The sequence below is a fragment of the Pelodiscus sinensis genome, chromosome 16 (assembly GCF_052426305.1).
Source record: "Pelodiscus sinensis isolate ZL-2025 chromosome 16, ASM5242630v1, whole genome shotgun sequence".
NCBI classification, from domain to species: domain Eukaryota; kingdom Metazoa; phylum Chordata; order Testudines; family Trionychidae; genus Pelodiscus; species Pelodiscus sinensis.
The window spans coordinates 8273076-8299495 of NC_143067.1; the positions used below are offsets into that span (position 1 = coordinate 8273076).

The window sequence follows — 26420 nt, forward strand, 5'->3', positions numbered from 1 at the left end:
TGACTACACTTGAAAAGTCAAGAGCTGTGCTAAAAGTGTAAATAAAGCAGTTTTAGTGCCAGTGGGAAGGAAAAAAATATTGCTTAATCCCAAAAAGTAACTGTGTCATTAGTCTCCAAGGTGCTACAGGACCATTATTGTTTTTTATTTATTTATTTTTTAGTTACAGTGTAATATGACTACCCCGATATGTCTACACTGCAAAGGTTTTTTGTTTTTTTTCTGGAAAAATGGCCGTTTTTCTGAAAAAACTTCACTTATGTCCACACTGCAATCGTGTTCTTTTGAGAGGAAAAAATGAAAAGAACGGAGGAGGTTTTCCAACATTGGTAAACTTCTTTCTATGAGAAAGAAGCCTTTTTGTGAAAGAGCTCTTTCAGAAAAAGGAATGTGCGGACAGGGATGAGGAAAGAGGAAAAAGCACTGGTGTCCTGGTGGCCGTTCCACCCATAGTAATCACAGCTTACATGTGAGATTCAGTGTGGATGCTATCTGTCAAAAAAGCTGATTGCTTTTTCTATGCTCTTTGGCAGTGTGGATGCTTTCTTTTGGAAGAAGTTTTTTCAGACTATCTCTTCTGGAAAAGCTTCTTCTGAAAGAAGCCTGCAATCTAGACATAGCCTGAGACTTTTAAACAGCTAAGGCTGTGTCTAGACTGGCAAGTTTTTCCGCAAAATCATCTGCTTTTGCGGAAAAACTTGCCAGCTGTCTACACTGGCCGCTTGAATTTCCGGAAAAGCACTGACGATCTCATGTAAGATTGTTAGTGCTTTTCCGGAAATACTATGCTGCTCCTGTTCATGCAAAAGTCTTTTTCCGAAAGACTTTTGCGCAAAAGAGCCAGTGTAGACAGCACAGTATTGTTTTCCGCAAAAAAGCCCCGATTGCGAAAATGGTGATCGGGGCTTTTTTGCGGAAAAGCGCGTCTAGATTGGCCACGGACGCTTTTCCGCAAAAAGTGCTTTTGCGGAAAAGCATCCTGCCAATCTAGACGTGCTTTTCCGAAAATGCTTTTAACGGAAAACTTTTCCATTAAAAGCATTTTTGGAAAATTATGCCAGTGTAGACGTAGCCCTAGAGGTTATTGGACCCATCAACACTACCCTGCATGGAATATTGCCTCTTAAAGAGAATTACAAACTAAATGGATGAAGAGAAAATCGATTTAGCTAAGCACCTCATGCCCCAAGTCTCTCATTATTCCTAAAAGCAATTTTAAAATCTGCCTGCTTATGAACACTGATAGAAAACTTCTGGATGAACCTTGAAGGTGTAATGACAAGTTGGAGGGAGTCTGAGTTGGAGGGAGGCTTTCTGTGAGGTGCCTCAGTGACATGATTATTTATAGAAAGGTAGAGCTTAGGGCTAACTTGCTCCCTGGGTGCTAGGCCCTGTACAAAGTTGGATAAACAGTCCCTACTGGAGAGAGTTTCCAGTGCAAACAGACCAAAGGGCCAGAGAAAAGGGGATGTAACTACAAGCGGGGGGGGGGGGGATTGGCCAATGTTAGGGTGGGGGTCAGTTAGAAAAGGCCTTATGGGAAATCCTGGGAGCCTTGCAGGAGGCACCTCTGGGCACGGGTTCCAATGAAATACAGGGGCCGGTTCCGGGCCAGGCGGGGGAGGGGGGGAGGGGGAGGGGAGGGCTAGCGCAGAGGGAAGGGAGGGCGCAGAAAGCGCGCAGAGCCGCTAGAGCGAAGCGGAGGAGGGAAGACGCGGGAGCGAGCGCAGCCAGCTGGTTGATTGACAGACCAGGGGGCGGGGCGGGCGCAGCCAGCTGGTTGATTGACAGACCAGGGGGCGGGGCGGCGCAGAAGCACCCGCGGGAGAGCTGGAGACTTTGCACGGACCCAGCCAGCAAACCGCCCTCGCGCGCTCAGGCTGCTCCTGGGCCGCGGTTCCTCAGCCGGCCCCCAGGGGGCGCGGGGAAAGACGCGCAAGGGCAGCGAACGTGGAAAGAAGCCGGAGCCCGGCGCGCGCCGCAGCCGGCAGGGGACGCAGCAGCTCCAGCAGGGGGCGGGGTTGGAGGACTGGCGGGGACCATAGAGCCACCGGGGGGGGAGGGGGAGACTGTCTCTCCACCGGAAGTAGAGGCCGGCGTGTGACCGGAAGCCGGGTACGAACGGTTTCGGCGGGTGTCCCAGGCGGAGGCGGGGCCGGTCGGGCTGCGGCCGCTCCCCGGGATGGGGCCGCGGTTCCAGGTGCTGCGGTGCGTCTCCTGCGGCACCTTCCAGGTCCACCAGGTGGGGAGGGGTCGCGGGAGCTCAGGCCTGAGGGGGGGGGAGGAGGTGTGTGGGGGAGGGGCCTGGAGGCGACTCAGCTGTGGGAGGGGCCGGGGGGGCCAAGGTGTAGGGGGCGTTGGGGGGGGGGGGCTCAGGCATGGGGGGGGGCCAAGGTGTAGGGGGCGTTGGGGGGGGCTCAGGCCTGGGGGGGGCCAAGGTGTAGGGGGCGTTGGGGGGGGGCCCAGGCCTGGGGGGGGCCAAGGTGTAGGGGGCGTTGGGGGGGGCTCAGGCCTGGGGGGGGCCAAGGTGTAGGGGGAGTTGGGGGGGCTCAGGCCTGGGGGGGGCCAAGGTGTAGGGGGAGTGGGGGGGGCTCAGGCCTGGGGGGGGCCAAGGTGTAGGGGGAGTGGGGGGGGCTCAGGCCTGGGGGGGGCCAAGGTGTAGGGGGCGTTGGGGGGGGGCTCAGGCCTGGGGGGGGCCAAGGTGTAGGGGGAGTTGGGGGGGGCCTCAGGCCTGGGGGGGGCCAAGGTGTAGGGGGAGTTGGGGGGGGCCTCAGGCCTGGGGGGGGGCCAAGGTGTAGGGGGAGTTGGGGGGGGCCTCAGGCCTGGGGGGGGGGCCAAGGTGTAGGGGGAGTGGGGGGGCCTCAGGCCTGGGGGGGGCCAAGGTGTAGGGGCAGTTGGGGGGGGCCTCAGGCCTGGGGGGGGGGCCAAGGTGTAGGGGGCGTTGGGGGGGGCTCAGGCCTGGGGGGGGGCCAAGGTGTAGGGGGCGTTGGCGGGGGGCTCAGGCCTGGGCGGGGGGCCAAGGTGTAGGGGGCGTTGGGGGGGGGCCAAGGTGTAGGGGGCGTTGGGGGGGGGCCAAGGTGTAGGGGGCGTTGGGGGGGGCTCAGGCCTGGGGGGGGCCAAGGTGTAGGGGGCGTTGGGGGGGGGCTCAGGCCTGGGGGGGGCCAAGGTGTAGGGGGCGTTGGGGGGGGGCTCAGGCCTGGGGGGGGCCAAGGTGTAGGGGGAGTTGGGGGGGGCCTCAGGCCTGGGGGGGGGCCAAGGTGTAGGGGGAGTGGGGGGGGGCCTCAGGCCTGGGGGGGGCCAAGGTGTAGGGGCAGTTGGGGGGGGCCTCAGGCCTGGGGGGGGGCCAAGGTGTAGGGGCAGTTGGGGGGGGCCTCAGGCCTGGGGGGGGGCCAAGGTGTAGGGGGCGTTGGGGGGGGGCTCAGGCCTGGGGGGGGCCAAGGTGTAGGGGGCGTTGGGGGGGGGCTCAGGCCTGGGGGGGGCCAAGGTGTAGGGGGCGTTGGGGGGGGCTCAGGCCTGGGGGGGGGCCAAGGTGTAGGGGGCGTTGGGGGGGGCTCAGGCCTGGGGGGGGCCAAGGTGTAGGGGGCGTTGGGGGGGGCTCAGGCCTGGGGGGGGCCAAGGTGTAGGGGGCGTTGGGGGGGGCTCAGGCCTGGGGGGGGGGGGGGGGGGGGCCAAGGTGTAGGGGGCGTTGGGGGGGGCTCAGGCCTGGGGGGGGGGGCCAAGGTGTAGGGGGCGTTGGGGGGGGCTCAGGCCTGGGGGGGGGGGCCAAGGTGTAGGGGGCGTTGGGGGGGGCTCAGGCCTGGGGGGGGGGGCCAAGGTGTAGGGGGCGTTGGGGGGGGCTCAGGCCTGGGGGGGGGGGCCAAGGTGTAGGGGGCGTTGGGGGGGGCTCAGGCCTGGGGGGGGGGGCCAAGGTGTAGGGGGCGTTGGGGGGGGGCTCAGGCCTGGGGGGGGGGGCCAAGGTGTAGGGGGCGTTGGGGGGGGGCTCAGGCCTGGGGGGGGGGGGGGGCCAAGGTGTAGGGGGCGTTGGGGGGGGGGGGCTCAGGCCTGGGGGGGGGGGCCAAGGTGTAGGGGGCGTTGGGGGGGGGCTCAGGCCTGGGGGGGGCCAAGGTGTAGGGGGCGTTGGGGGGGGCTCAGGCCTGGGGGGGGGCCAAGGTGTAGGGGGCGTTGGGGGGGGCTCAGGCCTGGGGGGGGGCCAAGGTGTAGGGGGCGTTGGGGGGGGGCTCAGACCTGGGGGAGGGCGCCAAGGTGTAGGGGGCGTTGGGGGGGGGCTCAGACCTGGGGGAGGGCGCCAAGGTGTAGGGGGCGTTGGGGGGGGGCTCAGGCCTGGGGGGGGCCAAGGTGTAGGGGGCGTTGGGGGGGGCTCAGGCCTGGGGGGGGGGGGCCAAGGTGTAGGGGGCGTTGGGGGGGGGCTCAGGCCTGGGGGGGGCCAAGGTGTAGGGGGAGTGGGGGGGGCTCAGGCCTGGGGGGGCTCCCTTTGCCTGGAATGGAACTCCCCATCGGCAGGCCTGGGGGGGGCGCTTCATCCACGCAGTCTGTTGGCCTCAGTTGAGCTGTGGCTGGTGCTGACAATAGGGCACCATGCTGCCGTTACCTGCACCTTTTGTTAAAAGGGTTATGCTACCTGATTTTTAAGTGGAAGGGTCATAGCTCCTCTGACTCCTCTCCCCTAGTTCCAGCATCCTCTGAGTCCCCAGATCCTTCACCTGCCCTAGGAGGCAGAGAATTGGACCAGGAGCTGTTCTCAGGCACCCCAACCACCTATCCAGAGCAAATGGAAGGTCAGGAGTCCCCTGCAAGGACCTAAGCTCATAGGAAGCTCTGGCTTCCAGCCTGGCCAAGAAGCAGAGCTCCCAGGAGGTGGGGAGCAGGGGACATGGTCAGAGTTGTGGCACTCTTGGGCTTCCCCAAATTGCCCAGGGACCTTAGGCATGGGTCTCGTTGGCCCATACAGTAATCTGGCCTCTATTTTGGTGCCACGGCAACAGCCCCTGGTGAGCAAAAGGCATAACTGCAGTGATTTTTCAACATCTTGTGTTTTCTGCTGGGGGGAGGGAGAAGTATTTGTGGGACATTAATTGTGTGCAGTAGTGCAGAATTCCCGCAGGAGATGGCCTTGGGCCGGGGGGAAGAGAAGGGAACCTGCATGGGTCTCTGGGCTGGATGGATGATATCTTCAGGGCTGGGGAAGGACATAGCTGAGGGACTTTAGCCAGGGGGGTCCCGTGTGGGTGCTCTGGCCTTGGGGGACTGAGGCCTGGAGGGGCGGGGGCAGGCTATTGAAGGGACTGCATGGGCTCAGAAATCTGTCCAGCTGAAGGGAGACAAGCAGCAGCAGTCAGTGTTGGCATAGAGCAGTACAAGTGAATAATGTCTCTCTGGGTATGTCTAGACTGCATCCCTCTGTCTGCAGAGGGATGCAGATTAGGCAGGTCAACATTGCAAATGACGCAGGGATTTAAATATCCCATGCCTAATTTGCATAAAAATGGCCACCATGTTTTGCCAACTCAGCACTTTGTTGGTAAAAAAAAGCAGCAGTCTAGAGGGGGATCTGTCGAGAAAGAAAGCCTTTTTTGACAGATCCTGTAAACCCCCCTTGCAGGAGGCATAAGGCATCTGCCGAAAAAGGCTTTCTTTCTCAACCGATCCCCCTCTAGACTGCAGCTTTTTGCTGACAAAGTGATGAGTCAGCAAAATGCAGTGGCCATTTTTATGCAAATTAGACACGGAATATTTAAATCCCTGCCTCATTTGCAATGTCAACCTACCTAATCTGCATCCCTCTGCCGACAGAGGGGTGCAGTCTAGACATACCCACTATATGCTGGGCATTTGAGGCCTGAAGGCAGATGGCTTGTCCCTGTAATTAGACTTGGCGCTGACTGCTCTCCTCAAATTATTCTCTTAGGTTATAAAGAACAAAAAATGGAGCTGCAAAGTGTGTGGCGAGAAGCAGTCGTTGCTAAAGGTAGAGAGAGGGTTCTTTTAGACACCTCCATACTTTCTACTGTGTCTTTCCATCAAAACATATATGAACATTATCCTCCTAAATCTCACTTTAAAACCTCTCTCTACCCTAAAACATACAAATCATGCTGACTTTTAGGCTGCAACTCCTGTCTTTCTGCTGTTCATATTATCCCATCCTCTTACCCCACCCCCATCCTATTTGTCCACCTGTTGTAGTCTGTCCAATGAGCTTTCTGGGGCACGGACCACCTTTTGTAACTTGTCCATATAATGTCTGGCACTGTTTCTTTTTGTCACAGTAGAGCTGTAACAGAGCCTTCTCTCCGGCATATCAGCCATCATTTTCACTTTCATTTCCTTTTCAGGTCTATGGGCAAGGCTCTGGATCTGACTGTAGACGCCATGTCCAAAAACTAAACTTGCTGCGGGCTGGGACAGAGGTGGCAGCTAAAGGAACATCTTGGTAAAGCACTGAGTATCACTGGCTTCTTTGTTTACTATGCAAGTGTGGAGGCAGGAAAAGGGAATAAGGGAATTTGTGTGCAGCCATCTTGGTCTTGATAACAAGAGAGCAAGAGTCAGGCTAAGTCTGTGGCCTGACAACGCGAGATCTGTAATTAGACGCTGCCTTTGCCTCTCGCCTCCATACGGAGATAAGGATAGAACGCTGACTCTGGCAGGGACCTTGAGATAAGGAGCATCTGGGTGGAACTAAATAACTGTTAGCCATTGGTGTTTGTAATGGGAAGGAGACTAATTGTTATTGTTATTATATCTAATAGACCGTATATAAACTGCTTCATAATTGCTTGTATTCGAAGATCTGCCTCGGAGGGGGGGGCTCCCCTCCCCGTCCGAACCAGTTTTTCCCTTGCTGCAGCTCGTAATAAAACTGCCTCTGGCTACTTGTTGCTTACAAACTCAGAGTGAGGACAATGTTTTCTTCCACACAAGTCTCACTCGACATATCAGACTTCGAAATGGAAACTTCCCCATAGCCAATTTCTGGAGGGAGTGAATTTCTTACAGATTGCAGATTTTAGGGACATATTATCTAGAGAACATATTACACTAATACTATTATACGTATTAGGTTTTTTAATAGAAACCCTGTCAAATAAACTCAGTTGATAAGTTGCACCAATTGTGTTTGCATAGTTCGCATGCAAAAAAATGCAATTGTTGCTCTTTGAAACTGGCCTTTCCTGTTTACTTGCTGGATGACCGTGGGAGTGGTGACCTATTGCAGACTCTAAGCCGTGCTGTAAGAGTGAGTCCTAGTATTCTCAGTTTGGGAGGCTAAATGAAAATCCCCAAGTCCTCAGTTGCAGTGTTGGAATTCAAATACTTCCCATTAAGGGAGTATCAGTGGGCATTCCCCGCTGCTAATGTTGAGGGGTTTGTTTAATGTCAGCAGCGTGGGTGTAATGGCCACTGTGCTAGAAAATATGACTGGTTTTCTGTTTCCATTACCATAGAATTCAATTGTGGGAGCCCTGATCTCCAACTGCCCTGGCTGTCCACAAAATCTTCTGTGTCAGCTCATTTGCAGTAGTCAGTCAAAACTAGCGACGTATCCCAGTAAAGTATGTGTAGTGCTTCAACATGTGGCTTTTCTTTATTTCTCCCTCGCTGGGGAAGAAACTATTGTTGGGCTTTAAGAAAAAACTGGTCATTAAAAATGAACAGGTCATGTGAGCATTGTAAATGACCCTGACTACTCTGTGTAGTAGAAATGAGTCCTTCTAGACACCCAGTCTTCTTGCAAATATCTGGAAAATAGGCCTTACCATTTCCGCTGGCAAATCCTATAGTTGTGGACTTATTTTCCTACATATTTCTCATTCTGCTCTGTTCCTGGTGCTAATGCTTAGGTGCATATAGATATATCTATAACGACAAGTACCTTAGGCACTCTAGACTAAATCTTTTATTTTTAGGTGTGTAGAAGAACTAGTGCATGATGACAAAGAAAACACAACAATTCCACAAGAAGAAAATTTGTGCTGGCAGGTAAGGCACTATCAGACAAACAGTAGCTGCAAAGCTAAATCAAACATGAAGCAATTGTAAGAAAGTGAGGAGGGTGCTATGTGGTGCAAATTGGTCTGAAGGTAGCTATAAAATCAAGGGAGAAGCCAGCCAGTGAGACACAGGACAGTGTGAGACTGGGAAAGGATATGTGGAAGCTCTGCTCCATTATAATGTGTTAGAACATAACCACTAATACAGCTTAATCTGGGATCTGTTCCCATGAAATGCTGAGCACACTCGATTCTTACTGAAGCCAATGAAAGTTAGTTTTTTTTAGTATCTCTGTGGTGACTCCACTTGTGGGGGCTCTTTGGAGGAGTCATTCAGAATCATCCTACAACACTGTAGGAACAAGAGCTGGAAGTCAGTCCCTTGGTCAGCCGCTGGAATAAATATCTGGACAAGGACAGTGAAGATCAGGAGGAGGAGTGTACAGACAAAGAGCAGCTGTATTCCCCTAAAAGGAACATTGTGGCAGAACAAAGGTACAAAAATAACTTCTTCTGTAATCTTTATTTTAGTTTAATGGTGAGGATTTGTTGGAGCAGACTGGAACATGGATGGTATTTTGGGCACATTCACTAAACTTAGTTGAGTTTGCAGTGACCAATCCAAACTGACCTGCGTGGTGTTGGGTACATGGAGGTGGAAACCTCACCTCTTGTCAAATCTGTTCTTTTTTTTTTAACCTCTGAAATTTCCCAGTTGAGCTGATCTAACATCTCTGTGATTCTCATCATCTGCTCCCCCACCAGAAAACGCAAGAGCAGCTTCCACCACAACGATGCTCAGGAGTGCTTGGAGGAAAAGGAGGTTTATGGGCTCACTTACCAAGCCAAGAAAGTCAAAACTTTTGAGGTATTTAGTTGTAGCAAGTGCTTCCTTCCCATAAATTATTTTCTTAGGTCTTTTTGCGTGTGTGTGTGTTTCATTCAGAGGTTACTATAAAAGTCATCTCCCTGCCTTTCTAGGGATGTCAAAATGACTTTTAGGGAAATGTGTAATTGCTTAAAATTTCAGCAGTTACATGTTTACACGTGGAGGGGAAACGGCTTCCTTGGAGCTGCCTCTGCTTTCCCACCTCCTGTGTCTGATATTTGTGAGTCTGTATTGTCACCTTTTTACTCTTAGGATTGTTTTCTTCTTTAATTTAAAAGTGTGAGGGGGGGTTTTTTGTTTGGTGTGGGTTTTTTTGTTTGTTTTTTGTATTAGTAATAGTTATTTTATTCTTAGAATATTTTGTACTAGATCACTTTTTACAAAAGCAGCTATGTAATCCTTACTTTTGTGAAGCAACTATGTAATTTTTGTCTGTGTGAGTGAAGAATGTGTTTGTTTCAAGGGATTCATTAGTCTGAAGGCTAGCACAAAGGAAACCAGGGCATGGGGTGTGTGGGTGTAGCTCATCAACTCTTTTTTAGCCAGCTGCCCAGCATACAATTTCATTCAATCCCTGGTTTGGAAACAGGAGGCTTGCTTTAAGAATTATGGACTGGAGCTTAGCTCTTTATTTATGAAAGTTACATTTCACTCCTCTCAACCAGAGGACACTGAGCTACGAAAGGGATAGAAATATGGAACTATTTGTGAAATCTCTTACAACTGGATGCTTATTTGGTAAATTCTGAGGCAGTAGCAATGTTGCATGTAATCATGCACATTAACCAATGAGCTTGGGCTTATCTGTTAACCATGTACAGGGGGTACACATACTCCTTTCCCTACCTTTCCTTGTAAACATCTGTTTGGGGAGGCAAGAGGAATACATCTGCATAAGCTATTGTTATCTTTGAAAGTTATAGTTAGGCAAAATAGTGCTGCCGTGTAAAATAATCCCTTTTGTGTGTTTTTTTTCTCCCCCTCAGTACAACTGCATTAAGCAGTTCACTTTCTCACATTCTTCATTCACACAAACAACAATTACATAGTTAGTTTTGTAAAAATAGATCTAGTACAAAATATTCTTAGATTAAAATAACTATTACTATTAGAAATTCTTCCATAATATAAAAACACATTCTTACACTCTTTTAAATTAAAGAAGAAAACAATTCTAAGGGTAAAAAAGTGTAAGGACTCTTCTGGTCTATTTCTCCCTTAACATTAATAACATGAACAGCCTACTTACTGCATGTTTACCAACATCACTAGACCATTTATTTCTGGTAGTCAGAGAGGATGGTTGGCAAGGTACACTAAGGCACATTGTATTGCATAAGGCTACAATTTAGCTACATGATGACAGAGCCCTGCTCAGGTTGGTGGCGGTGGGACTGGGAGCCCTGCAGGAGGGGTGGCATTCACCACCCCTGGTCCAGTAAGCAACTTCAATCAGGACCAGGGAGGTCCAACATCTATAGCCCTTCATTTGCATATTTAAGATTTTTCTGGTGGTGACTGTGATGTGTATTTTTGGTCTTTGATGTAAGTGAATTGAAATGTTTGGATATAGCTAATGAAATACAATTTCAAACCAGATCATATTCTGTGGATAAAAGAACTGACCTGGGCACAGTGGGTTCTGCTTCATGACTGTTCTTTTCCACCATATATCCGATTAGCTGGCTCTGTACCAACCTCAGCGCTCACTGGAAAGTGAAGTAATGAGGAAGAGCAGAGAGTCTGGTTGGAAGAACAGGATTACTTCTTGCTTGTCTGTCTCATCAGTTCTGTGTTGATAGGCTCACTGTACTTGGCACCAGGGGAATAAATCTGCATAACATTTTGTCTGTCTTGTTACAGAACAGGAAGGATTTTACAGCTGTAGCTGAACGTGACTCTGGCGATTACGTATGTAACCAGGTTGTGGTTCCTGCTATCACACTAGCTCAGTCATCTGATGTCATCGTGTCCAAATGGGAAAAATTTATCCTGTCTCCCAACAGCTATAATAATGGTAACACAATCCTTGCAACACAGAAGAGCAGTTGGAAGTTAGAGAGACAGAATGCCACAGCAGGAAACTTCCTAATGTCTGATGGATATCCAGAGCAAAAGGAAAATTCTGTATCTCTAGGCACAGGTGCCCAAACTGAAAAGAACTTCACCAACAATAAGCATACAGCTCAGAAATGTGCCACAAAGCTACATAGCACAACACTGGCTGCCAGTGTACAGACTGCCTTTGACATCAGCCATGCATCTACTGGGGATGTGCTTTCTGGAAAATATAAGGACCACCTGATTAGAGCAGGGTCTCGTGTTGCAGAGAAGAATGAAGGAAGGCTATGTTTGGCCTGCACTGTTGTGCCAGCAAACTGTCTATCCAAGAATGCTGTGACCTTTGCTTCTATAGAGCCTTCTGCTGGCAATAGAGGAGGGCCTCAGATTCTTGCTGCTCCAAATAGCAGCTTGTTTTGCACGGATGATGATTTTGATGATGATCTTTGAAAAGTTCCAGGCTCTGCACTTAACTTTCTCTCCCCACCGTTTGAGAGAGAAGCTTTTACTTTTCTATCCACTACTCATCCTTCTGTCCCTGAAGTTGATCAAAGTGACACACAGTATGGGCTACTGAATACCATTAGTGTTTTGCAGTTTGTTAGAACAATGCACATTTTCATGCTCCCCATTTTGCCAGATAGAAGGGATGTGGTAAACTGTTTTTAGCTTGTTAGAGGTGATAAGCATAAATACTCTATAAAGAAACTGTTTTTCAAAGCCTGTTTTCCCCAAGGTGTGTATTTAGCAACCCTAGCTGCCTATCAAAGTGCTATTAGGAATCTCAATCTCTCACCTTCTTCCACAGTTAGAATTAACATGGAATGAATTTCCTGAGGGAAATAGCTATGATCTTTCTCTTACTGACACTCCTGTACGTAGATGGATAATTCTGTTTTGGGGAAGAAAAACTGACCTCTTTTTCCTTTCAGGTACCTGACTGTTAGGTTGGATTTTGTTTACAGTGCAATAGGCTGTGCTGGTAGTGCTTTGTACTCTTCCAGCAGGTGTGTCTGAGAAGGAAATTGAAAGGTGGGCTTATGACCTGCCATAAGCACTACCTGTGCTTTTAATTAGAGGCAAAGGCCTGCTGCCGCATAAAGGTCACTTCACTAACAGCACTGTTAGTCACTGCGCTGGGAGGACTGAGGGCTTCTGTTTTTTTTAATTGGAGAAAATCTGTGGCTTTGAAAGGCTAATTCTAGAGATAGATGAACTCATGCACGCTTCTGTATTATTACCCCAATTGCTCTTCTTCCATTACAGATGAGTAACACTATTATGCAGGAAAAGCCTGAGTTTCTACTACATTTCTCTGCCACTCGAACAGGACCGTTCCCACCTGAATTAACTGTTCTAATTGAGGGCTGACATGCTTCAAACTCTTATTGCTTGTTAATTTCTCACTCCCACTAAAGGCAATCTGAGAAGTGTAGCTATACTCTCCAAGAGCTAGAATTTGCTTCTGGACTAGTAGATGCCTTAATGACCCAATAGCAAGAACCCTACCTTAATACTTCTGGAAGCAGATAGCAACAGTGGTGGTGCATGTGCCAGAATGAAGTGAGTGCCTAGCTGATAAAGAGCAACATCTAGGTAAGAAGAAGTTACACCTACTCTCTTCTAGAGCTCTTATCCTCCATTCTTTATCTAGGATTAGATCAAGCACCCAGTACTGCTATTTCTTGGTAAAAATACAATAGAGACTCAGGACTTTCTCCTCTGCCCTAGCAGGGGGAGCAGACACTGTCACTCTAGATGTGTGGTGCCCCCAACTCCCTACCACAGGAGAGGGGTAGAGCCCTGAGCCTCACAGGCAAGCCCTGGGCTGGATCTGACTTTTAAGACTTTGCCTGGCAGGAGGGAGGAAGTGGCTTCACATACTGCTGTGCCCTCTCCCTAGGAAAAATAGAAGCACAGCAAAATACTGTTTGAAGGCTTTTCCCCTGATGCTCTGACTGGGCAAAATCACAGCCAATAGGAGTAGCAGAAGATGGTGCCTGGAAATGGCAGGAAAAACTATAGGGTGACCATATTTTTTGAACCAAAATTATGGACACATTAGCCACACCTCTGGAGGTAACATTCTTGGGGCCAAGCTGGACCCATGACCAGAACTAAAGGGTGTCATGTGCCCTCCCTCCCCCAAGAACTTTTCCCACCATTCTCCTATCAGTAGGGATGAGTTTGGCCCCCACCACATACCCCATCATGCAACTATCCTGCAATTGCATTAACCCAATCTGTCTCATATTAACTCAGGAGGGAGAGGGGGAGGGAAGCTTTCCCTCTAAGAGTTTCCTTCCATGAGCAGAAAGAATTTTGTGTTGTGCACCAGTACTGAGTTCAGGTGGCTTGTTTGGATGTGCCATTGTGGCACCCAAGTTATTAATAAATATCTTATAAACCTCTGCCTTTTCCCTCTGCTGCCATGTCTCCTCCCCTTGCTCCATCAGCTCCCCTGGTGCCTGCTGCCCCCCAACCCCTCACCCTCCTCTGCTGGTCCTGACTCCTGCCCTTCTCGCTCCCCTTAGCCCTCCTGGGACCTGTCCCTGCCCCACCAGCCCTTTTCTCCCCTGTGCCCATTCCTCCAATAGCCCCCTTCTGATCATGTGAGCTACCCCTCCTCATCCCCTCTCCTAATACTTCCCTTGCCTCTCTCCCCTTCTGCTTCATCCCCTGGCTCCTGCACCCTCCTGGTGCCTCCGCCTTCCCTCATCGTCCCTGCCCCTTTTGCCCTGAAGCCCACCTCCATGACACCCTCATGCCCCTCTGTGCTTACATGACTTGCTCCATTGCTGCCTTCTTCATGCCCACTCCTTTCAACCCTTCTCCCAGCACCTCCCCCTTTTGCCCTTCCCCTGTTCTCACATCACCCTGTCCCCTCCCACTGACACCTCCCCTCCTGCCTGCTGCCCTTTTCTTCATTATCTTCACTTGGCCCCCTGGCATTTCTCTCCTCCACCCTGTCCCTTGGTGCCTTTCCCTTTCTTCTCCTGCCCTCCCCTCAGCACAAGTCCCTTCATCTCCCACCTTCCAGTTTGCGGGGCTGGAGTCTGTGGTCAAGCCCCAGAAGTCCCCACAGCCCTAGCTATTTCTGGGGCAGGACCGCTTGTGGGCTTGGAGCTGGGCCACACAGGGTTAATTTTACTGAAGTCCCCACACCAGCTTTGGCTCCCATTAGCTTGGGGGGGGGAGGAGGAGAGAGAAGGGAAGCCCCCAGACCCAACTTGCAGAATGCAGCAGAGCAAGCGTGTCCATGCACTCCCGCTCCCCAAGCAGGGTGGAAAGGGGTGGGAGGGAGAAAAGGCCATGCAGAGAATACACCAGCAGAGCCCGAACATACCCCGCTGTGAAGCGCTCCAGCCAGGCTCTGTCCCAGGAGTGGCTTGCTGAGTTTATCCTTCTCCCCCTCCAGCAGCGGTGGCCACCTGGGGAGCGAAGGGCCGAGGGGTAGAATGTGCTGCATGGCAGTGTGTGCTGCAGGGGAGGTTGGTGCTCTAGACATTGTGTGCCTGCACAAAACACCAAGGCTACATCTAGACTGGCATGATTTTCCACAAATGCTTTTAACAGAAAAGTTTTTCCGTTAAAAGCATTTGTGGAAAAGTGTGTCTACATTGGCACGGACACTTTGGCACAAAAGCACTTTTTGCAGAAAAGCATCCATGCCAATCCAGACGCAGTTTTGTGCAAGAAAGCCCCGATTGCCATTTTTGTGATCGGGGCTTTTTTGCACAAAACAGTCTTGAGCTGTCTATACTGGCCCTTTTGTGCAAAAGCATTTCTGGAAAAGGGCTTCTGCCCGAACGTGAATGTCAAAGCATTTGTGCAAGAAGCACTGATTTTGGACAGTAGAATGTCAGTGCTTTTGCGTAAATTCAAGCGCCCAGTGTAGACAGCTGGCAAGTTTTTCTGCAAAAGCAGCTGGTTTTGCGGAAAAACTTGCCAGTCTAGACGCAGCCAATGGGAGACACTTACATGCTGGGTGGAGGTGGGGCATTAGGGCTGGGCCATGCTAGTGTGGGGTGTGTCTGAAGGTGTCCTGGATTTTGGGGAGGGGGGGGAGGAAGAGAGAATGGCGCTGCTGTTTGTAACTGGATCCTAACAGGTTTTCCAGGCCCTTTGCTGCCTTTACCTGGACACAACCCTTAAATCCAGGACTGGCCCGGGGGGAAAACAGGAGGCATGTGGTCACTATGTATGGCCCTGCAGAGCTGTGCCACCAACCCCCTGCTCAGCCCTCCCCCTTTCACTCCTGCACCCCGCCCATAGTCCTCTCCCACACACCGAATTCATTTTTAGGCCCCACACCAGAATGTGGGGGCCCACAAAAATCTAACTCAAGCCCCCCAGGCTCTTGGGGCCACACACAAATGAGAAGCAACAAACCCCCACCTCCCTGACATGGCCCCTAATTATGTTCTGTGGCTTGGGGTCCCCCATGCCCAACAAGGTTTCCCATCATTGCTGTAAAATGAGAGATTTCCTCTTTCAAACATTCACAGCTTCTAGAAGGGTGAGAAACCACTGCTTAATTTCTCTCCTTTGCCAAAGATCCTGAGATCTCCCACTTTCAGTGGTTCCTAAACTACATTCCAGCAGAGATGAATTAGTGCGTTGTCCCTGGAATGGCTAGGCTACGCTGTACTTTAAATAATCTGATTTAACAAAATAATGGAGGCAGGAAATGATTTATTTTTCATAACAAGAGAACAGAAAATGGAACAGGCTTTTCTGACAAGGAGACTAAGTATAGGACTGCTGTTCAGCTTTCAGCAGTTCACAGGAAAGTGCTTTATAGGATTACACAAATGCCATTAGGAATGAGGTGGCTGCTTGGAATACTGGATGGTATCCAGTGCTGCCCCAATGTCACATTTCTTTGCCTGTAGGAGACGGGTCAGCCATCCACCATCATCGGAGAAACCCATGGAGAGCATCTGGGACAGAGATTCAATCAGGCGAGGATCCGCTTCTGTTAAACCAAACCAGTTATGAATGTTAAAATATCCGTGTAATCCCACTCCACAATGTAAGGAGCTAATTGAGCTTGCTGTACCAATCTGACAGTGATCAGCTCTCACTGTCTCCTTGCGAAGCTACTTATCAAGGATATATATCCTTTTGCCTTGTTTACTAAACTTAATTCTTGATGCCATACGCTTCATTCAACAGCACGATTATTGTAACTACATGCACAAAGATGACTCCAGCTATTAATTTAAGGATGCTAGAGATCAGTCAGTGACTATTACGATCCAGCATTCCATTATTGGCTCTCCACAGTCTTACCCTCATTGCGAAAGTACTGCCCTTGCTTCCTGCTAGGAGCAGAGATGTTAAGGAAATGCTTATTAGGGTATGTCTCCACTGCCACCCTAGTTCGAACTAGGGTGGCTAATGTAGGCATTCGAACTTGCAAATGAAGCCTGGGATATTTAAACCCCGGGCTTCTATTTGCATGTTCCTGGGCGCCACCATTTTTAAATGCCCCAGAGTTCGAACTACCTGCCCGCGGCTACAGGGAGGAGTAATGTTAGTTTGAATTAGGAGCTTTAATTCGAACTAAACTAGCCCGTGCCATGTGTAGCCACAGGCAGGTAGTTCGAACTACGGGGCATTTAAAAATGGCCGCACCCAGGAACATGCAAATAGAAGCCCGGGGTTTAAATATCCCAGGCTTCATTTGCAAGTTCGAATGCCTACATTAGCCACCCTAGTTCGAACTAGGGTGGCAGTGTAGACATAGCTTACCTGAAAGACAGTCAGGGTAACAAACTAATTTATTCAGTCACTCCTTATGTTGGTACTAACAGTATCTTAGTTGCTTCTGAATTTTCCCCTTCAACATCTAGTATTTACTACTTCCCCTCAAGTCTTGAAGTGATTTCTAATTTTTAGTTCGTGGCAGCAGCTGCCAGCATATATAGTGTACTTTTTCCCCCCATATATAAATGGAAGTGAGGCAAAAGTGGCAAACTGAATATTGGTCAGTGCAAGTAATCTGAAAACTCACCCTGAAGTTAATTTCTAGCATCATTCCAATGAAGTACTGCAAGAGGTGGCAGATATAGTCTTAGCAATAATTTAGTTTCAGACAAGGCTTTCTACTTTGTTCTTTCAACTCATTGATGGACAATGTTGTGGCTTTTATACTAGCAGCTCATGTAATAAGCTTCTAGAGAGGGGCAAATGGCTGACACACAGCTACACACCTGGTGGAAGATGGGGGTAGAGTGCAGCTTCTCGCAGTCCTGTAGGTCCTGGTTGAGGGGGAACCTGATATGGGTCTAGAGAGCTGGGACCCTGTGTCTCTGGGATTTGGAGAGACTGCAGTTCACCTGTGGAGGGATCCACTTCTTTTGAAGATAAGTGGGTCCAGTCCTCATCACCCCCTGCAGAACTACTGGATTCACTCTGTTCCTGTAAGTGTAAAGAAAAAGGAGCCAATGTCTTGCACAATTCTCTAGCATAGGAATGCAGGCTCTGCCATTATCTACCATAATGCATGCAAGGGGCTTATTCCTCTTTCCTTTAGTGATTGGAATTTATGGGAATGAATGTTAAGATCCAAAAGTAGCTACTCAAGATCTATACTGTAATTTTTGCTATGAATCCATTCAGAGATGTTTGGTTCTTACTGCTATAAACTAATAGGGCAAAAAGGAACTGGTCGTGTCTACCAGATAGACTAATTCATGTACCTGAGAAAGGAAATTGCTGACTTCCATATGTGAGGAAGGAGGCTCTAGCACCATCTCCTGCATCTGCTCTGTAATAGAATCTTCTTTCTCTGTGGCAGGTTCTTTGCTACTTCCTTCTGGTTTGCTCTGGCCATTCTGACAAGTGGAACTGCCTCCGGACTCAGAATCACTCTGTGTACTTGGACAGGGGGGAGTAACTTTGCTTTTTTGTCCCCCATGTTCGACATCAATATCTACTTCGATGCCTAGGAAAACAGTTGAGAGGGAGAAGAGTCAGTCATAGAAATTCCTTCAGTGACCTCATGTTAATCCTAGTTACTTTAAACTATGGGGGGGAGGGGCAGCAGCACAGGGTGAGGAGGCATGCAGGAGCTGGCTTTTAAGTTGGCACTCTGTGCATGCTAGTTCTGTGGAGCCACCTTTTCCCCTCCCCGCCCTTCCCCACCGCCTCCCATAGAGGCAGCAAGGGGGAACAGGCAGGAGCCAATGCCAGGTGCTCCAGAGGGAACAAACAGAACAGGTAATCAAGTGATCCCATGCCTGGCACATAACAGAGGCTTAGGCATACCATTCCTACCCATCCTGGTCAATAGCCATTAATGGAGGATAGGTCCATCAACGTATCTAGGGTTTAACAGTGTTCTTTTTTGAACCCTGTTAAAGTCCTGATTTTCACAACATCCTCTAGCAAGGAGGTCCACAGGCTGACTATGCATTGTGTGAAGACTTTTGTTTTAAACCTACTATCTCTTAATTTCATTTGGTGACCCTTAGTTCTTGTTATGGAAACCAAAACTTTTCCTTAATTCTTTTTTTCACCTCAGTCATGATTATATAACCTCTATCCTACCCCCCTTAGTCTCCTCCTTTCTAAGGTGAAAAGTCCCAGTCTTTTTAATCTCTCTTCAAATGGAAGGCATTCCAAACCCCTGATCATTTTTGTTGCCCCTTTCTGAACTTCTTCCAGTGCTAGGAGATCTTCTTTGAGATGAGGCAACTACATCTGTACATAGTATTCAAGATGTGGAAGTACCATGGATTTATATACAGGCAATAAGATATTCTCTGTCTTATTCTCTAGCCCTTTTTTAATGATTCCTAACATTGTTTGCTTTGACTGCTGCTGCATATCGAGTGGATGCTTTCAGAGAACTATTCACAAGGACTCCATGAGCTCTCGAGTGGTAATAGCTAATTTAGTCCCCATCATTTAGTACATATATGTTTTTCCAATATGCATTACTTTGCATTTAACATTAAAATTCATTTGCCATTTTATTGCCCAGTCACCTAGTTTTGGGAGATCCTTTTGAAGCTCTTCAGTCTGCTTTGTTCTTAACTATCTTGAGCAGTTTAGGATCATTTGCAAATTTTGCCACCTCACTGTTTACCCCCTTTTCCAGATCATTTATGAATATGTTGAACAGGATTAGTCCCAGTATGGACCCCTACAGGACACCACTAGTTACCTCTCTCCATTCTGAGAATGGACCATTTATTCCTATCCTTTGTTGCCTGTCTTTTAACCAGTTATCAATTCATGAGAGGACCTTCCCTCTTATCCCACGACAACTTACTTTACTTAAGAGCCTTTGGTGAGGAACCTTGGGGCATGTCTAAACTACATTCCTCTTTTGAAAGAGGAATGTAAATGAAGCAAATAGAAAGTGCAAATGAAGCACGGATTTAAATATCCCATGCTTCATTTGCATATTTGCATCCGAGCACTTTTTCAAAAAAGGGTTTTTTGAAAATGAAAATCTAGACTGGGTTCTTTCAGGAAAAAAAAAAAAAAAAAAAAAAAAAAAAGAAAAAACCACCCCTAACCCTTTTTCAAAAGAACTCGTACTCCTGAAAAAAATGTCTGGGACAAATCCCTCTTGGACTCAAATATGCAAATTAAGCACAAGATATTTAAATCTGCATTTCATTTGTGCTTTTGATTTGCTTCATTTACATTCCTCTTTCGAAAGAGGAATGTAATGTATACATAGCCTTGTTAATACCCTCAAAGAGCTCTAGTAGATTAGTAAGACATGATTTCCCTTTACAGAAACCAACTACTTATGTTTATCTATGCGTCTGACAATTCTGTTCTTTACTATAGTTTCAATCAATTTGCCCAGAACTGATGTTAGCTTTACCTGTCTAACTTCCAGATTCATCTCTAGATTCCTATTTAAAGATTGGCATCATATTAGGTATCTTTCAGTCATTTGGTACAGGAGATGATTTAAGGATAGTTTACAAACCACAGTTAGTAGTTCTGCAATTTCACGTAAGTGTTCTTTCAGAACTATTAGGTGAATGTCATCTGCCCCAGTGCCTTGCTACTGTTTGGCTTATTAATTTGTTCCAAAATCTCCCCTATTGACACCTCAATCTGGGACAATTCCTCAGATTTGTCACCAAAAAAGAATGGCTCAGCTTTGGGAATCTCCCCATCCTCTGCATTGATCTTCACGGCTAAGAATTAATTTAGTTTCTCTGCAATGACTTTATTGTTCTTGAGTGCTCCTTTGGCATTTCAATCTACCCATGGCCCCACTGATTGTTTAGCAGGCTTCCTGCTTCTGGAATACTTAAAAAAAAAAAGTTTTGCTATTACATTAAGTTTTTGGCTCGCTGTACATCTTTTGCTTCAGTCAGAAGAATGACACTCCTAGTGTGGCGCTAGTATGGTTGTTGGAAAATAGGCAAAATTTCAGTGAAGTGGGAGTGAGTGAAGGAGAAACAGGGCAATTTTCCAAGCTGAGGCCAGAAATGACTCAGCTCTCCTGAGAGGCAGAGGCAGGCCGCTGTTCTTGTTGATAAAAGGTCTGGTAAAATCCTGGCTTTAGGATGGCAAATTAAGTCACTTACCAAGAGGACTCAGCATGGCTGCTACACTTTCCCCAACATTCTTTAAAAAGGTGACATTAGGGTCCTGAGACTGGCTGTTAAAGGCTTCTTTAATTAAAAAAAAAAAAAAAAAAAAGTTAGCCACTGCATGTTAACACAAATTAAACAAAGAGTACAATCTAGTCTTTTCTCAAGTTTTAAGGAGGGCTTTTAGTAATCTACCAGACAACTCCATCCCAGCCTCCTTCAGTGGTCATTAAGTGCCAGCAAACCTAGTTTAAAAATTTGTACTTTAAATTTAACCCAAAAACTTCATACTTCTCTGCGAAAGTGGTCAATTAATTTAATACTTCATTAACCAAAACATTCCATTCCTACCTTGCTCAGGGTCTGGATTTTGGGATGCAGCACTGGCTTGTGCTTGCCCAGAGTCCTGCCCAGAATTTTGACATGAAGCGGCATAACCAGTGTGCCCCCAGCCATGTGTCTGTGCAAAAGGTGGAACCCCATGTCTCATCTTACGAAGCCAGCGACCTCCGGGAATCCACTGAGAAAACAAGGTCACATGAGTCCAAGTATAAGCCACAAGATACAGCTATGTGTTATCTACAGTTTCTTACATGTAGCTGTCCTCTACAGGCTCCCCTCTAGACCAGTTCTTCCCCATGCTAGAAGTTAGTTTTGCTCACCTCAAATTTATTGACCAGTGGGGTTTGAAACACGATCATGTTGTGCTCCTTATGGATGCCTTTCTTCTCACAGGTACCACATAGGTCATAATCTGGGCAAATAGTGCATTTGAATCGAGGCCCTACCACTGGTCCTTCACAGCCATCACAAACCACGTTGGGGTGCACCACAATGAGAGGACGCTCCTGGTTGCACTGTGAGCGGTGCTCACGTCTGCACTCCTTTTTCTCTAAAAAGGAAACCGGTAGATTGCCATTTTAAATCTTAAGGAATATGATACTAAGGGTCCATCTACATAGCACCCTAAACTCGAAATAAGATACGCAATTTGTGTAGCTCAAATTGTGTATCTTATCTTGAATCTATTTCAAAATAGCTTATTTTGAAATTTGATGTGTCTACAGGTTTTATGTGTAGTCCTAGTTTTAGCACATTGTGATTCCCTCCTGAAACTGGTAAGTCTTTAGAGCTCTCTCTCAGACTATTGCATTAGAGTTTGCTCAGACAAGAATTGATGCTCTTACATCACAGAAGTTGAGGGTACCACATCTAGTCTGTAAAAGCAATTTTGTGATTTTCTTCCCCTTCCTTCATTTGTCAAGGTACTACTTCGACTATACAAAAGTCATAGACATGGAAAAACCCAGCATAAATCTGGATCAGATTAAATAGTGTGCCATGCTGAATATATTGCAATTTCTTAAAGTCATCTCAGCCAAAACTGACTGGCTATGTCTACACTGGCATCCCTTCCGGAAAAGGGATGCTAATGTATCACATCGGAATAGCAAAATCCGCAGGGGATTTAAATATCCTCCACGGTATTTGCATTAACATGGCTGCCGGAAAAAAAGTGTCTAATCTATTCTATTCGCTATTCTAAAGTGTCTAATCTGCATCCCTTTTCCGGAAAAGGGGTGCAGTGTAGACACAGCCACTGTTTACATTTAATTAAGGCTGTGAATGGATAACTTTTCTCCACTTCATCAGCCTGACAACTTCCAGTCTGTTAACATTCCTTAACATGTATCATGACAGTACCAAGACCCATCAAGTTTGTGCTCCATATGACTACAGTAAGACAATGATGTCTGGAACAATGTAAATTCTTCAGATAAACCCTTGTTTTCTCTAAACTTAGATTAACAGATGGGAAGGGAAGACAAGGAGCAGTAAAACACATGGTTACACAGACTGTAAATCTACAAACTGTGGATGTGTCAATCTTCAAAATTATGTGAGGAAAGAAGAGATACATATGGAGCACTGACTTCAACCAGAGGGCTACTATGAGGCATGCTAAAATACTAATAAAACTGAAAGAGTCAGGATTTAAATACCCTAATTACATAATATTTAAAGAATGAAATTGTATACCTCTTAATTTGTGGTTAGTGCTAGTCCAGACATGTTTTTTTCTTAAAGTAACTCTAGAAGTTTGAACTTTGTAATACAATTTCCTTGAATTTATTTGACTGGATTTTCTAGTTTGTTTCCCTCTCAGCACAACAGAATAGAATTCCTCCAAGCCTATAAACACTTGTTCTATATTTTATTCAATCTGCCCTCAAGGGACCTGTAGCAGAGTGCCATCCTTGTAGCAGAGACATGTGCTCCTGAAGCAATTAGGGTGTACTCTGCATCACACACTTTCTCAGGGACTCTTTAAGTACTACCTCTGCCATACGCAGTTACCCATTACAGAAACACAAAGTCAGCCTTGCTTCTCTTTTGAGAGCCTCTTTACCACCACAAAACTAAAGATTACCTTTGATGTAAATACGAAAAATGCCATCCTTCACATATGGCAGAGCCATCTTGAATTCTTCTTCACCGGAAAAGGCAATCATGTCGCCATCTTCATCTGAAGAAGACAGATTAATAAATTGGATAGAAGTGACAATCAGGAAGAGATGAAAGTAAGTCTTTATGAAAACAAAGTGAAATATGTAGTTTGTCTTAAGTATTTTGCAAATAATAGAGACTAACAATCAAGCAACACCTTACTGCTTTGATATTAGAACTGTTGGGGAGAGGGGTAGCTCAGTGGTTTGAGCATTGGCTTGCTAAAACCCAGGGTTGTAAATTCAATCCTTGAGGGAGCCATTTAGGGATCTGGGGCAAATCTGTCAGGGATGGTACCTGCCATGAGGGCAGAGGACTGGACTGGATGTCCCTTCCAGTTTTAAGAGAGAAATAAAAGGGTTGATTAACTATCCTCATTTCAAAATGGCACTTAGTTTTACTCTCCTCTTTTGCTTAGAGTTCTATAACAACAAATAACTTAGATGGGAAAGAAATCTAACCTACTTGAGAGTTGTATGCAGTGTTGTTTTAGTCCTATCAACCCCAGATTATCAGCATAAAAACTCTCTCCCACCTTGCCCCTCTACTTAAGTAGTTTCTTCCCTACCAAACTATCTTCTGCTTACAAACCACCACATTTGCAGAGAGGTATAGTTTTAAAGACACAAGCCACTTCAGCAATAGTTACAGAATGGAGTGTATGTTTAAATAATTTTACTATGTCTGCAGTACTATGGAGAAGCTATGCTGCAGAGCTATATGTGTTCTTGTTAAAAACTGGCAGTAGTGAGAACAGAGAAAAATCTGACAAGGAAGCAATTTTCCAATAAACTAGAGTTAAATATCACCCGCAGAAAAACAGTCACGTTGGAGTGTATGATCTTTAAGAACTAAATATTTGGCATTGAAATATCTTGATCTTTGAACAGAATAGAGTTACTGCATGAATGATAATTTAAAGGGGAGAAAATTTAAAGGGGAGAAATGTGAAAGTCTCCTCAATGAGCTAGTCTAGAAACTAATAATACGAATAAAGTATGAGATGATACTGTATAACACTGAACTTCAATTTATGTTAATGAAGGGGTTGGCCGGAAGTAGCAAGAGCTTTTCTTTCTGTAATTTGAGCTAAAATTTGAGCTAAAATGAGGCTCACTGTATGTGCTTTCTTTCCAAGGCTGGTCTTCACCCCCAGTGCTGTAGCAGTGCAGCTATGCCATTGTAGCATTTGGTGAAAACACTACTATATTCCCATGGGGTAGTGAATACACCTCCGTGGGAAATGATTGCTATGGCAACAGTCCACAATGTGTTGTGTACAGGGAAGGGATGGAGTGTTAATACTGCCATTAAGCCGACCTCTGGGATGGAAAATCCAGGGGCCTGAGCGAAGCAGTTATACCCACATGTGTGTGTAGTGCTGTAGACCAAGCCGTAGGCATTTACAGAGGTACAGAAAAGAGAAGCCCTGGAGGCAAAAGGGCAGCCTAGCGCATTGTTCCCAGAGCTAGTCTGCTGTCCTCTCTGCATCTTGGGGTCCTTAGACCATTTCAGGACTTCAATATACAGGGCTATGTAGCCCTTTAGAGACTAACAAGATGGCTTATTAGATGAGGAGCTTTCGTGGGCCAGACCCACTTCCTCAGACCAATATGTGAGCGAGAGGGGAGAGGCCTATTCCAGGAGAGGGTGGGTGCGATTCTGTGGCCTGCATTGGGCAGGGGGCGGGACTAGATGATCATAATGGTCCCTTCGAGTCTAGGAGTCTTGTCCCCCCCAGGAGCAGCCGGGTGTGGGGCAGGCATCAGGCCGCGATTCTGCCCAGCCCGGAGCATGCACCGGGGCGGTCTCCCTACGGGCTCGCACAGCCAGGGGCGGAAAAGAGCCGCGGATCGAGCCTGGCCACAGTCCCCCCGAGCCGGGCCCGCGGCGCTCACCCTTGTAGTGCAGCAGGAAGGCGCCGTCGCGCAGCGGCGCGGGGAAGATCTCGCCGACCTTGTCGCGCACGTCCTGGTAGCGGGCGGGCGGCGCGAGCGCGAAGCGGCGGATCTCGCGGACCACCCCCTCCTTGCCCAGCAGAAAGGCCTTCACCGTCAGCGCGGCCATGGCGGGCGGGCTGTGGCGCAGCAGCAATGGGCGGCGGCGGGCGGCTGGGGCTGGGCAGAGCGCGGCGCGGGCCTGAGCTCCCTCCGCCCGGCCGCTCCCCTTATACCGCGGGAGGCCGGGCCTGCGCCGGGAAAGTCCCCGCCCCTGGGCGCCCCGCTAGGGGGAAGGCAGGGCGGGGCGCGGCGCGGCTCAGGCGCCTTCTCAGCGCCCGGGCGCGGGGGGGCTAGATTCGGGGCGGGGTCTGGAGGCTGAGGAGGCGGGGGGGGGGGGGGCGGTTTAGAGTAGGGGAGGGGGGGGGCGGTTTAGAGTAGGGGAGCGGGGGGGGGCGGTTTAGAATGGGGGGAGCCGGTTTAGAGTAGGGGAGCGGGGGGAGCCGGTTTAGAGTAGGGGAGCGGGGGGGGGGCGGTTTAGAATGGGGGGAGCCGGTTTAGAGTAGGGGAGCGGGGGGGGGGTTTAGAATGGGGGGAGCCGGTTTAGAGTAGGGGAGCGGGGGGGGGTTAGAGTAGGGGAGCGGGGGGGGGCGGTTTAGAATGGGGGGAGCCGGTTTAGAGTAGGGGAGCGGGGGGAGCCGGTTTAGAGTAGGGGAGCGGGGGGGGGGGGCGGTTTAGAATGGGGGGAGCCGGTTTAGAGTAGGGGAGCGGGGGGGGGGGGTTTAGAATGGGGGGAGCCGGTTTAGAGTAGGGGAGCGGGGGGGGGGGGGGGTTAGAGTAGGGGAGCAGGGGGGGCGGTTTAGAATGGGGGGAGCCGGTTTAGAGTAGGGGAGGGGGGGGGGGTTAGAGTAGGGGAGCGGGGGGGGGGGGGTTTAGAATGGGGGGAGCCGGTTTAGAGTAGGGGAGCGGGGGGGGGCGGTTTAGAGTAGGGGATGGGGGGAGCCGGTTTAGAGTAGGGGAGCGGGGGGGGGGCGGTTTAGAATGGGGGAGCCGGTTTAGAGTAGGGGAGCGGGGGGGGGGTTTAGAATGGGGGGAGCCGGTTTAGAGTAGGGGAGCGGGGGGGGGGTTAGAGTAGGGGAGCGGGGGGGGTTTAGAATGGGGGAACCGGTTTAGAGTAGGGGAGGGGGGGGGGGGTTAGAGTAGGGGAGCAGGGGGGCGGTTTAGAATGGGGGGAGCCGGTTTAGAGTAGGGGAGCGGGGGGAGTTAGAGTAGGGGAGCGGGGGGCGGTTTAGAGTAGGGGAGCGGGGGGGGCGGTTTAGAGTAGGGGAGCGGGGGGGGCAGTTTAGAATGGGTGGAGCCGGTTTAGAGTGGGGGAGCGGGGGGGGGGGGTTAGAGTAGGGGAGCAGGGGGGGTTTAGAGTAGGGGAGCGGGGGAGCGGTTTAGAATGGGGGGAGCCGGT

General features: G+C 48.9%; 2 protein-coding genes across 3 annotated transcripts; one reads left to right on the top strand and one right to left on the bottom strand.

Moving 5' to 3' along the window:
• The first annotated feature begins 2111 nt into the window (after nt 1-2111).
• MRNIP (MRN complex interacting protein) lies at nt 2112-13844 on the top strand. Of its 2 annotated transcripts, XM_075900523.2 has the most exons (7): nt 2136-2242; nt 5906-5965; nt 6333-6430; nt 7908-7980; nt 8350-8486; nt 8757-8859; nt 10744-13352. In XM_075900523.2, exons 1-7 carry the CDS (start codon nt 2183-2185, stop codon nt 11389-11391), a joined length of 1179 nt encoding a protein of 392 aa, XP_075756638.2. In that variant the 5' UTR covers nt 2136-2182; the 3' UTR covers nt 11392-13352. The 2 variants fall into 2 exon arrangements, with proteins under 2 accessions (XP_089625591.1, XP_075756638.2); XM_089769465.1 differs by lacking the exon at nt 5906-5965 and having other exon boundaries at nt 2112-2242; nt 10744-13844.
• A 1775-nt stretch (nt 13845-15619) lies between these two features.
• Nucleotides 15620-25202, bottom strand: SQSTM1 (sequestosome 1). Its single transcript, XM_075900522.2, has 8 exons — nt 24923-25202; nt 22948-23043; nt 21179-21408; nt 20868-21036; nt 20511-20597; nt 17649-17893; nt 17160-17367; nt 15620-15919 (listed from the first exon to the last, which is right to left on the bottom strand). Exons 1-8 carry the CDS (start codon nt 25089-25091, stop codon nt 15762-15764), a joined length of 1362 nt encoding a protein of 453 aa, XP_075756637.2. The 5' UTR covers nt 25092-25202; the 3' UTR covers nt 15620-15761.
• Between the last annotated feature and the right edge of the window lie 1218 nt (nt 25203-26420).

Excerpts from the sequence above, each read along its gene's own strand:
- MRNIP (XM_075900523.2), top strand. The coding sequence starts at position 2,183 with ATGGGGCCGCGGTTCCAGGTGCTGCGGTGCGTCTCCTGCGGCACCTTC. Across the intron at positions 6,431-7,907 it reads GCAGCTAAAGGAACATCTTG|GTGTGTAGAAGAACTAGTGC; the intron begins GTAAAGCACTGA and ends TTTTATTTTTAG. Across the intron at positions 8,487-8,756 it reads AACATTGTGGCAGAACAAAG|AAAACGCAAGAGCAGCTTCC; the intron begins GTACAAAAATAA and ends CTCCCCCACCAG.
- SQSTM1 (XM_075900522.2), bottom strand. The coding sequence starts at position 25,091 with ATGGCCGCGCTGACGGTGAAGGCCTTTCTGCTGGGCAAGGAGGGGGTG. Across the intron at positions 23,044-24,922 it reads CTTCCTGCTGCACTACAAGG|ATGAAGATGGCGACATGATT; the intron begins GTGAGCGCCGCG and ends TGTCTTCTTCAG. Across the intron at positions 21,409-22,947 it reads TTTTCGTATTTACATCAAAG|AGAAAAAGGAGTGCAGACGT; the intron begins GTAATCTTTAGT and ends TTTCCTTTTTAG.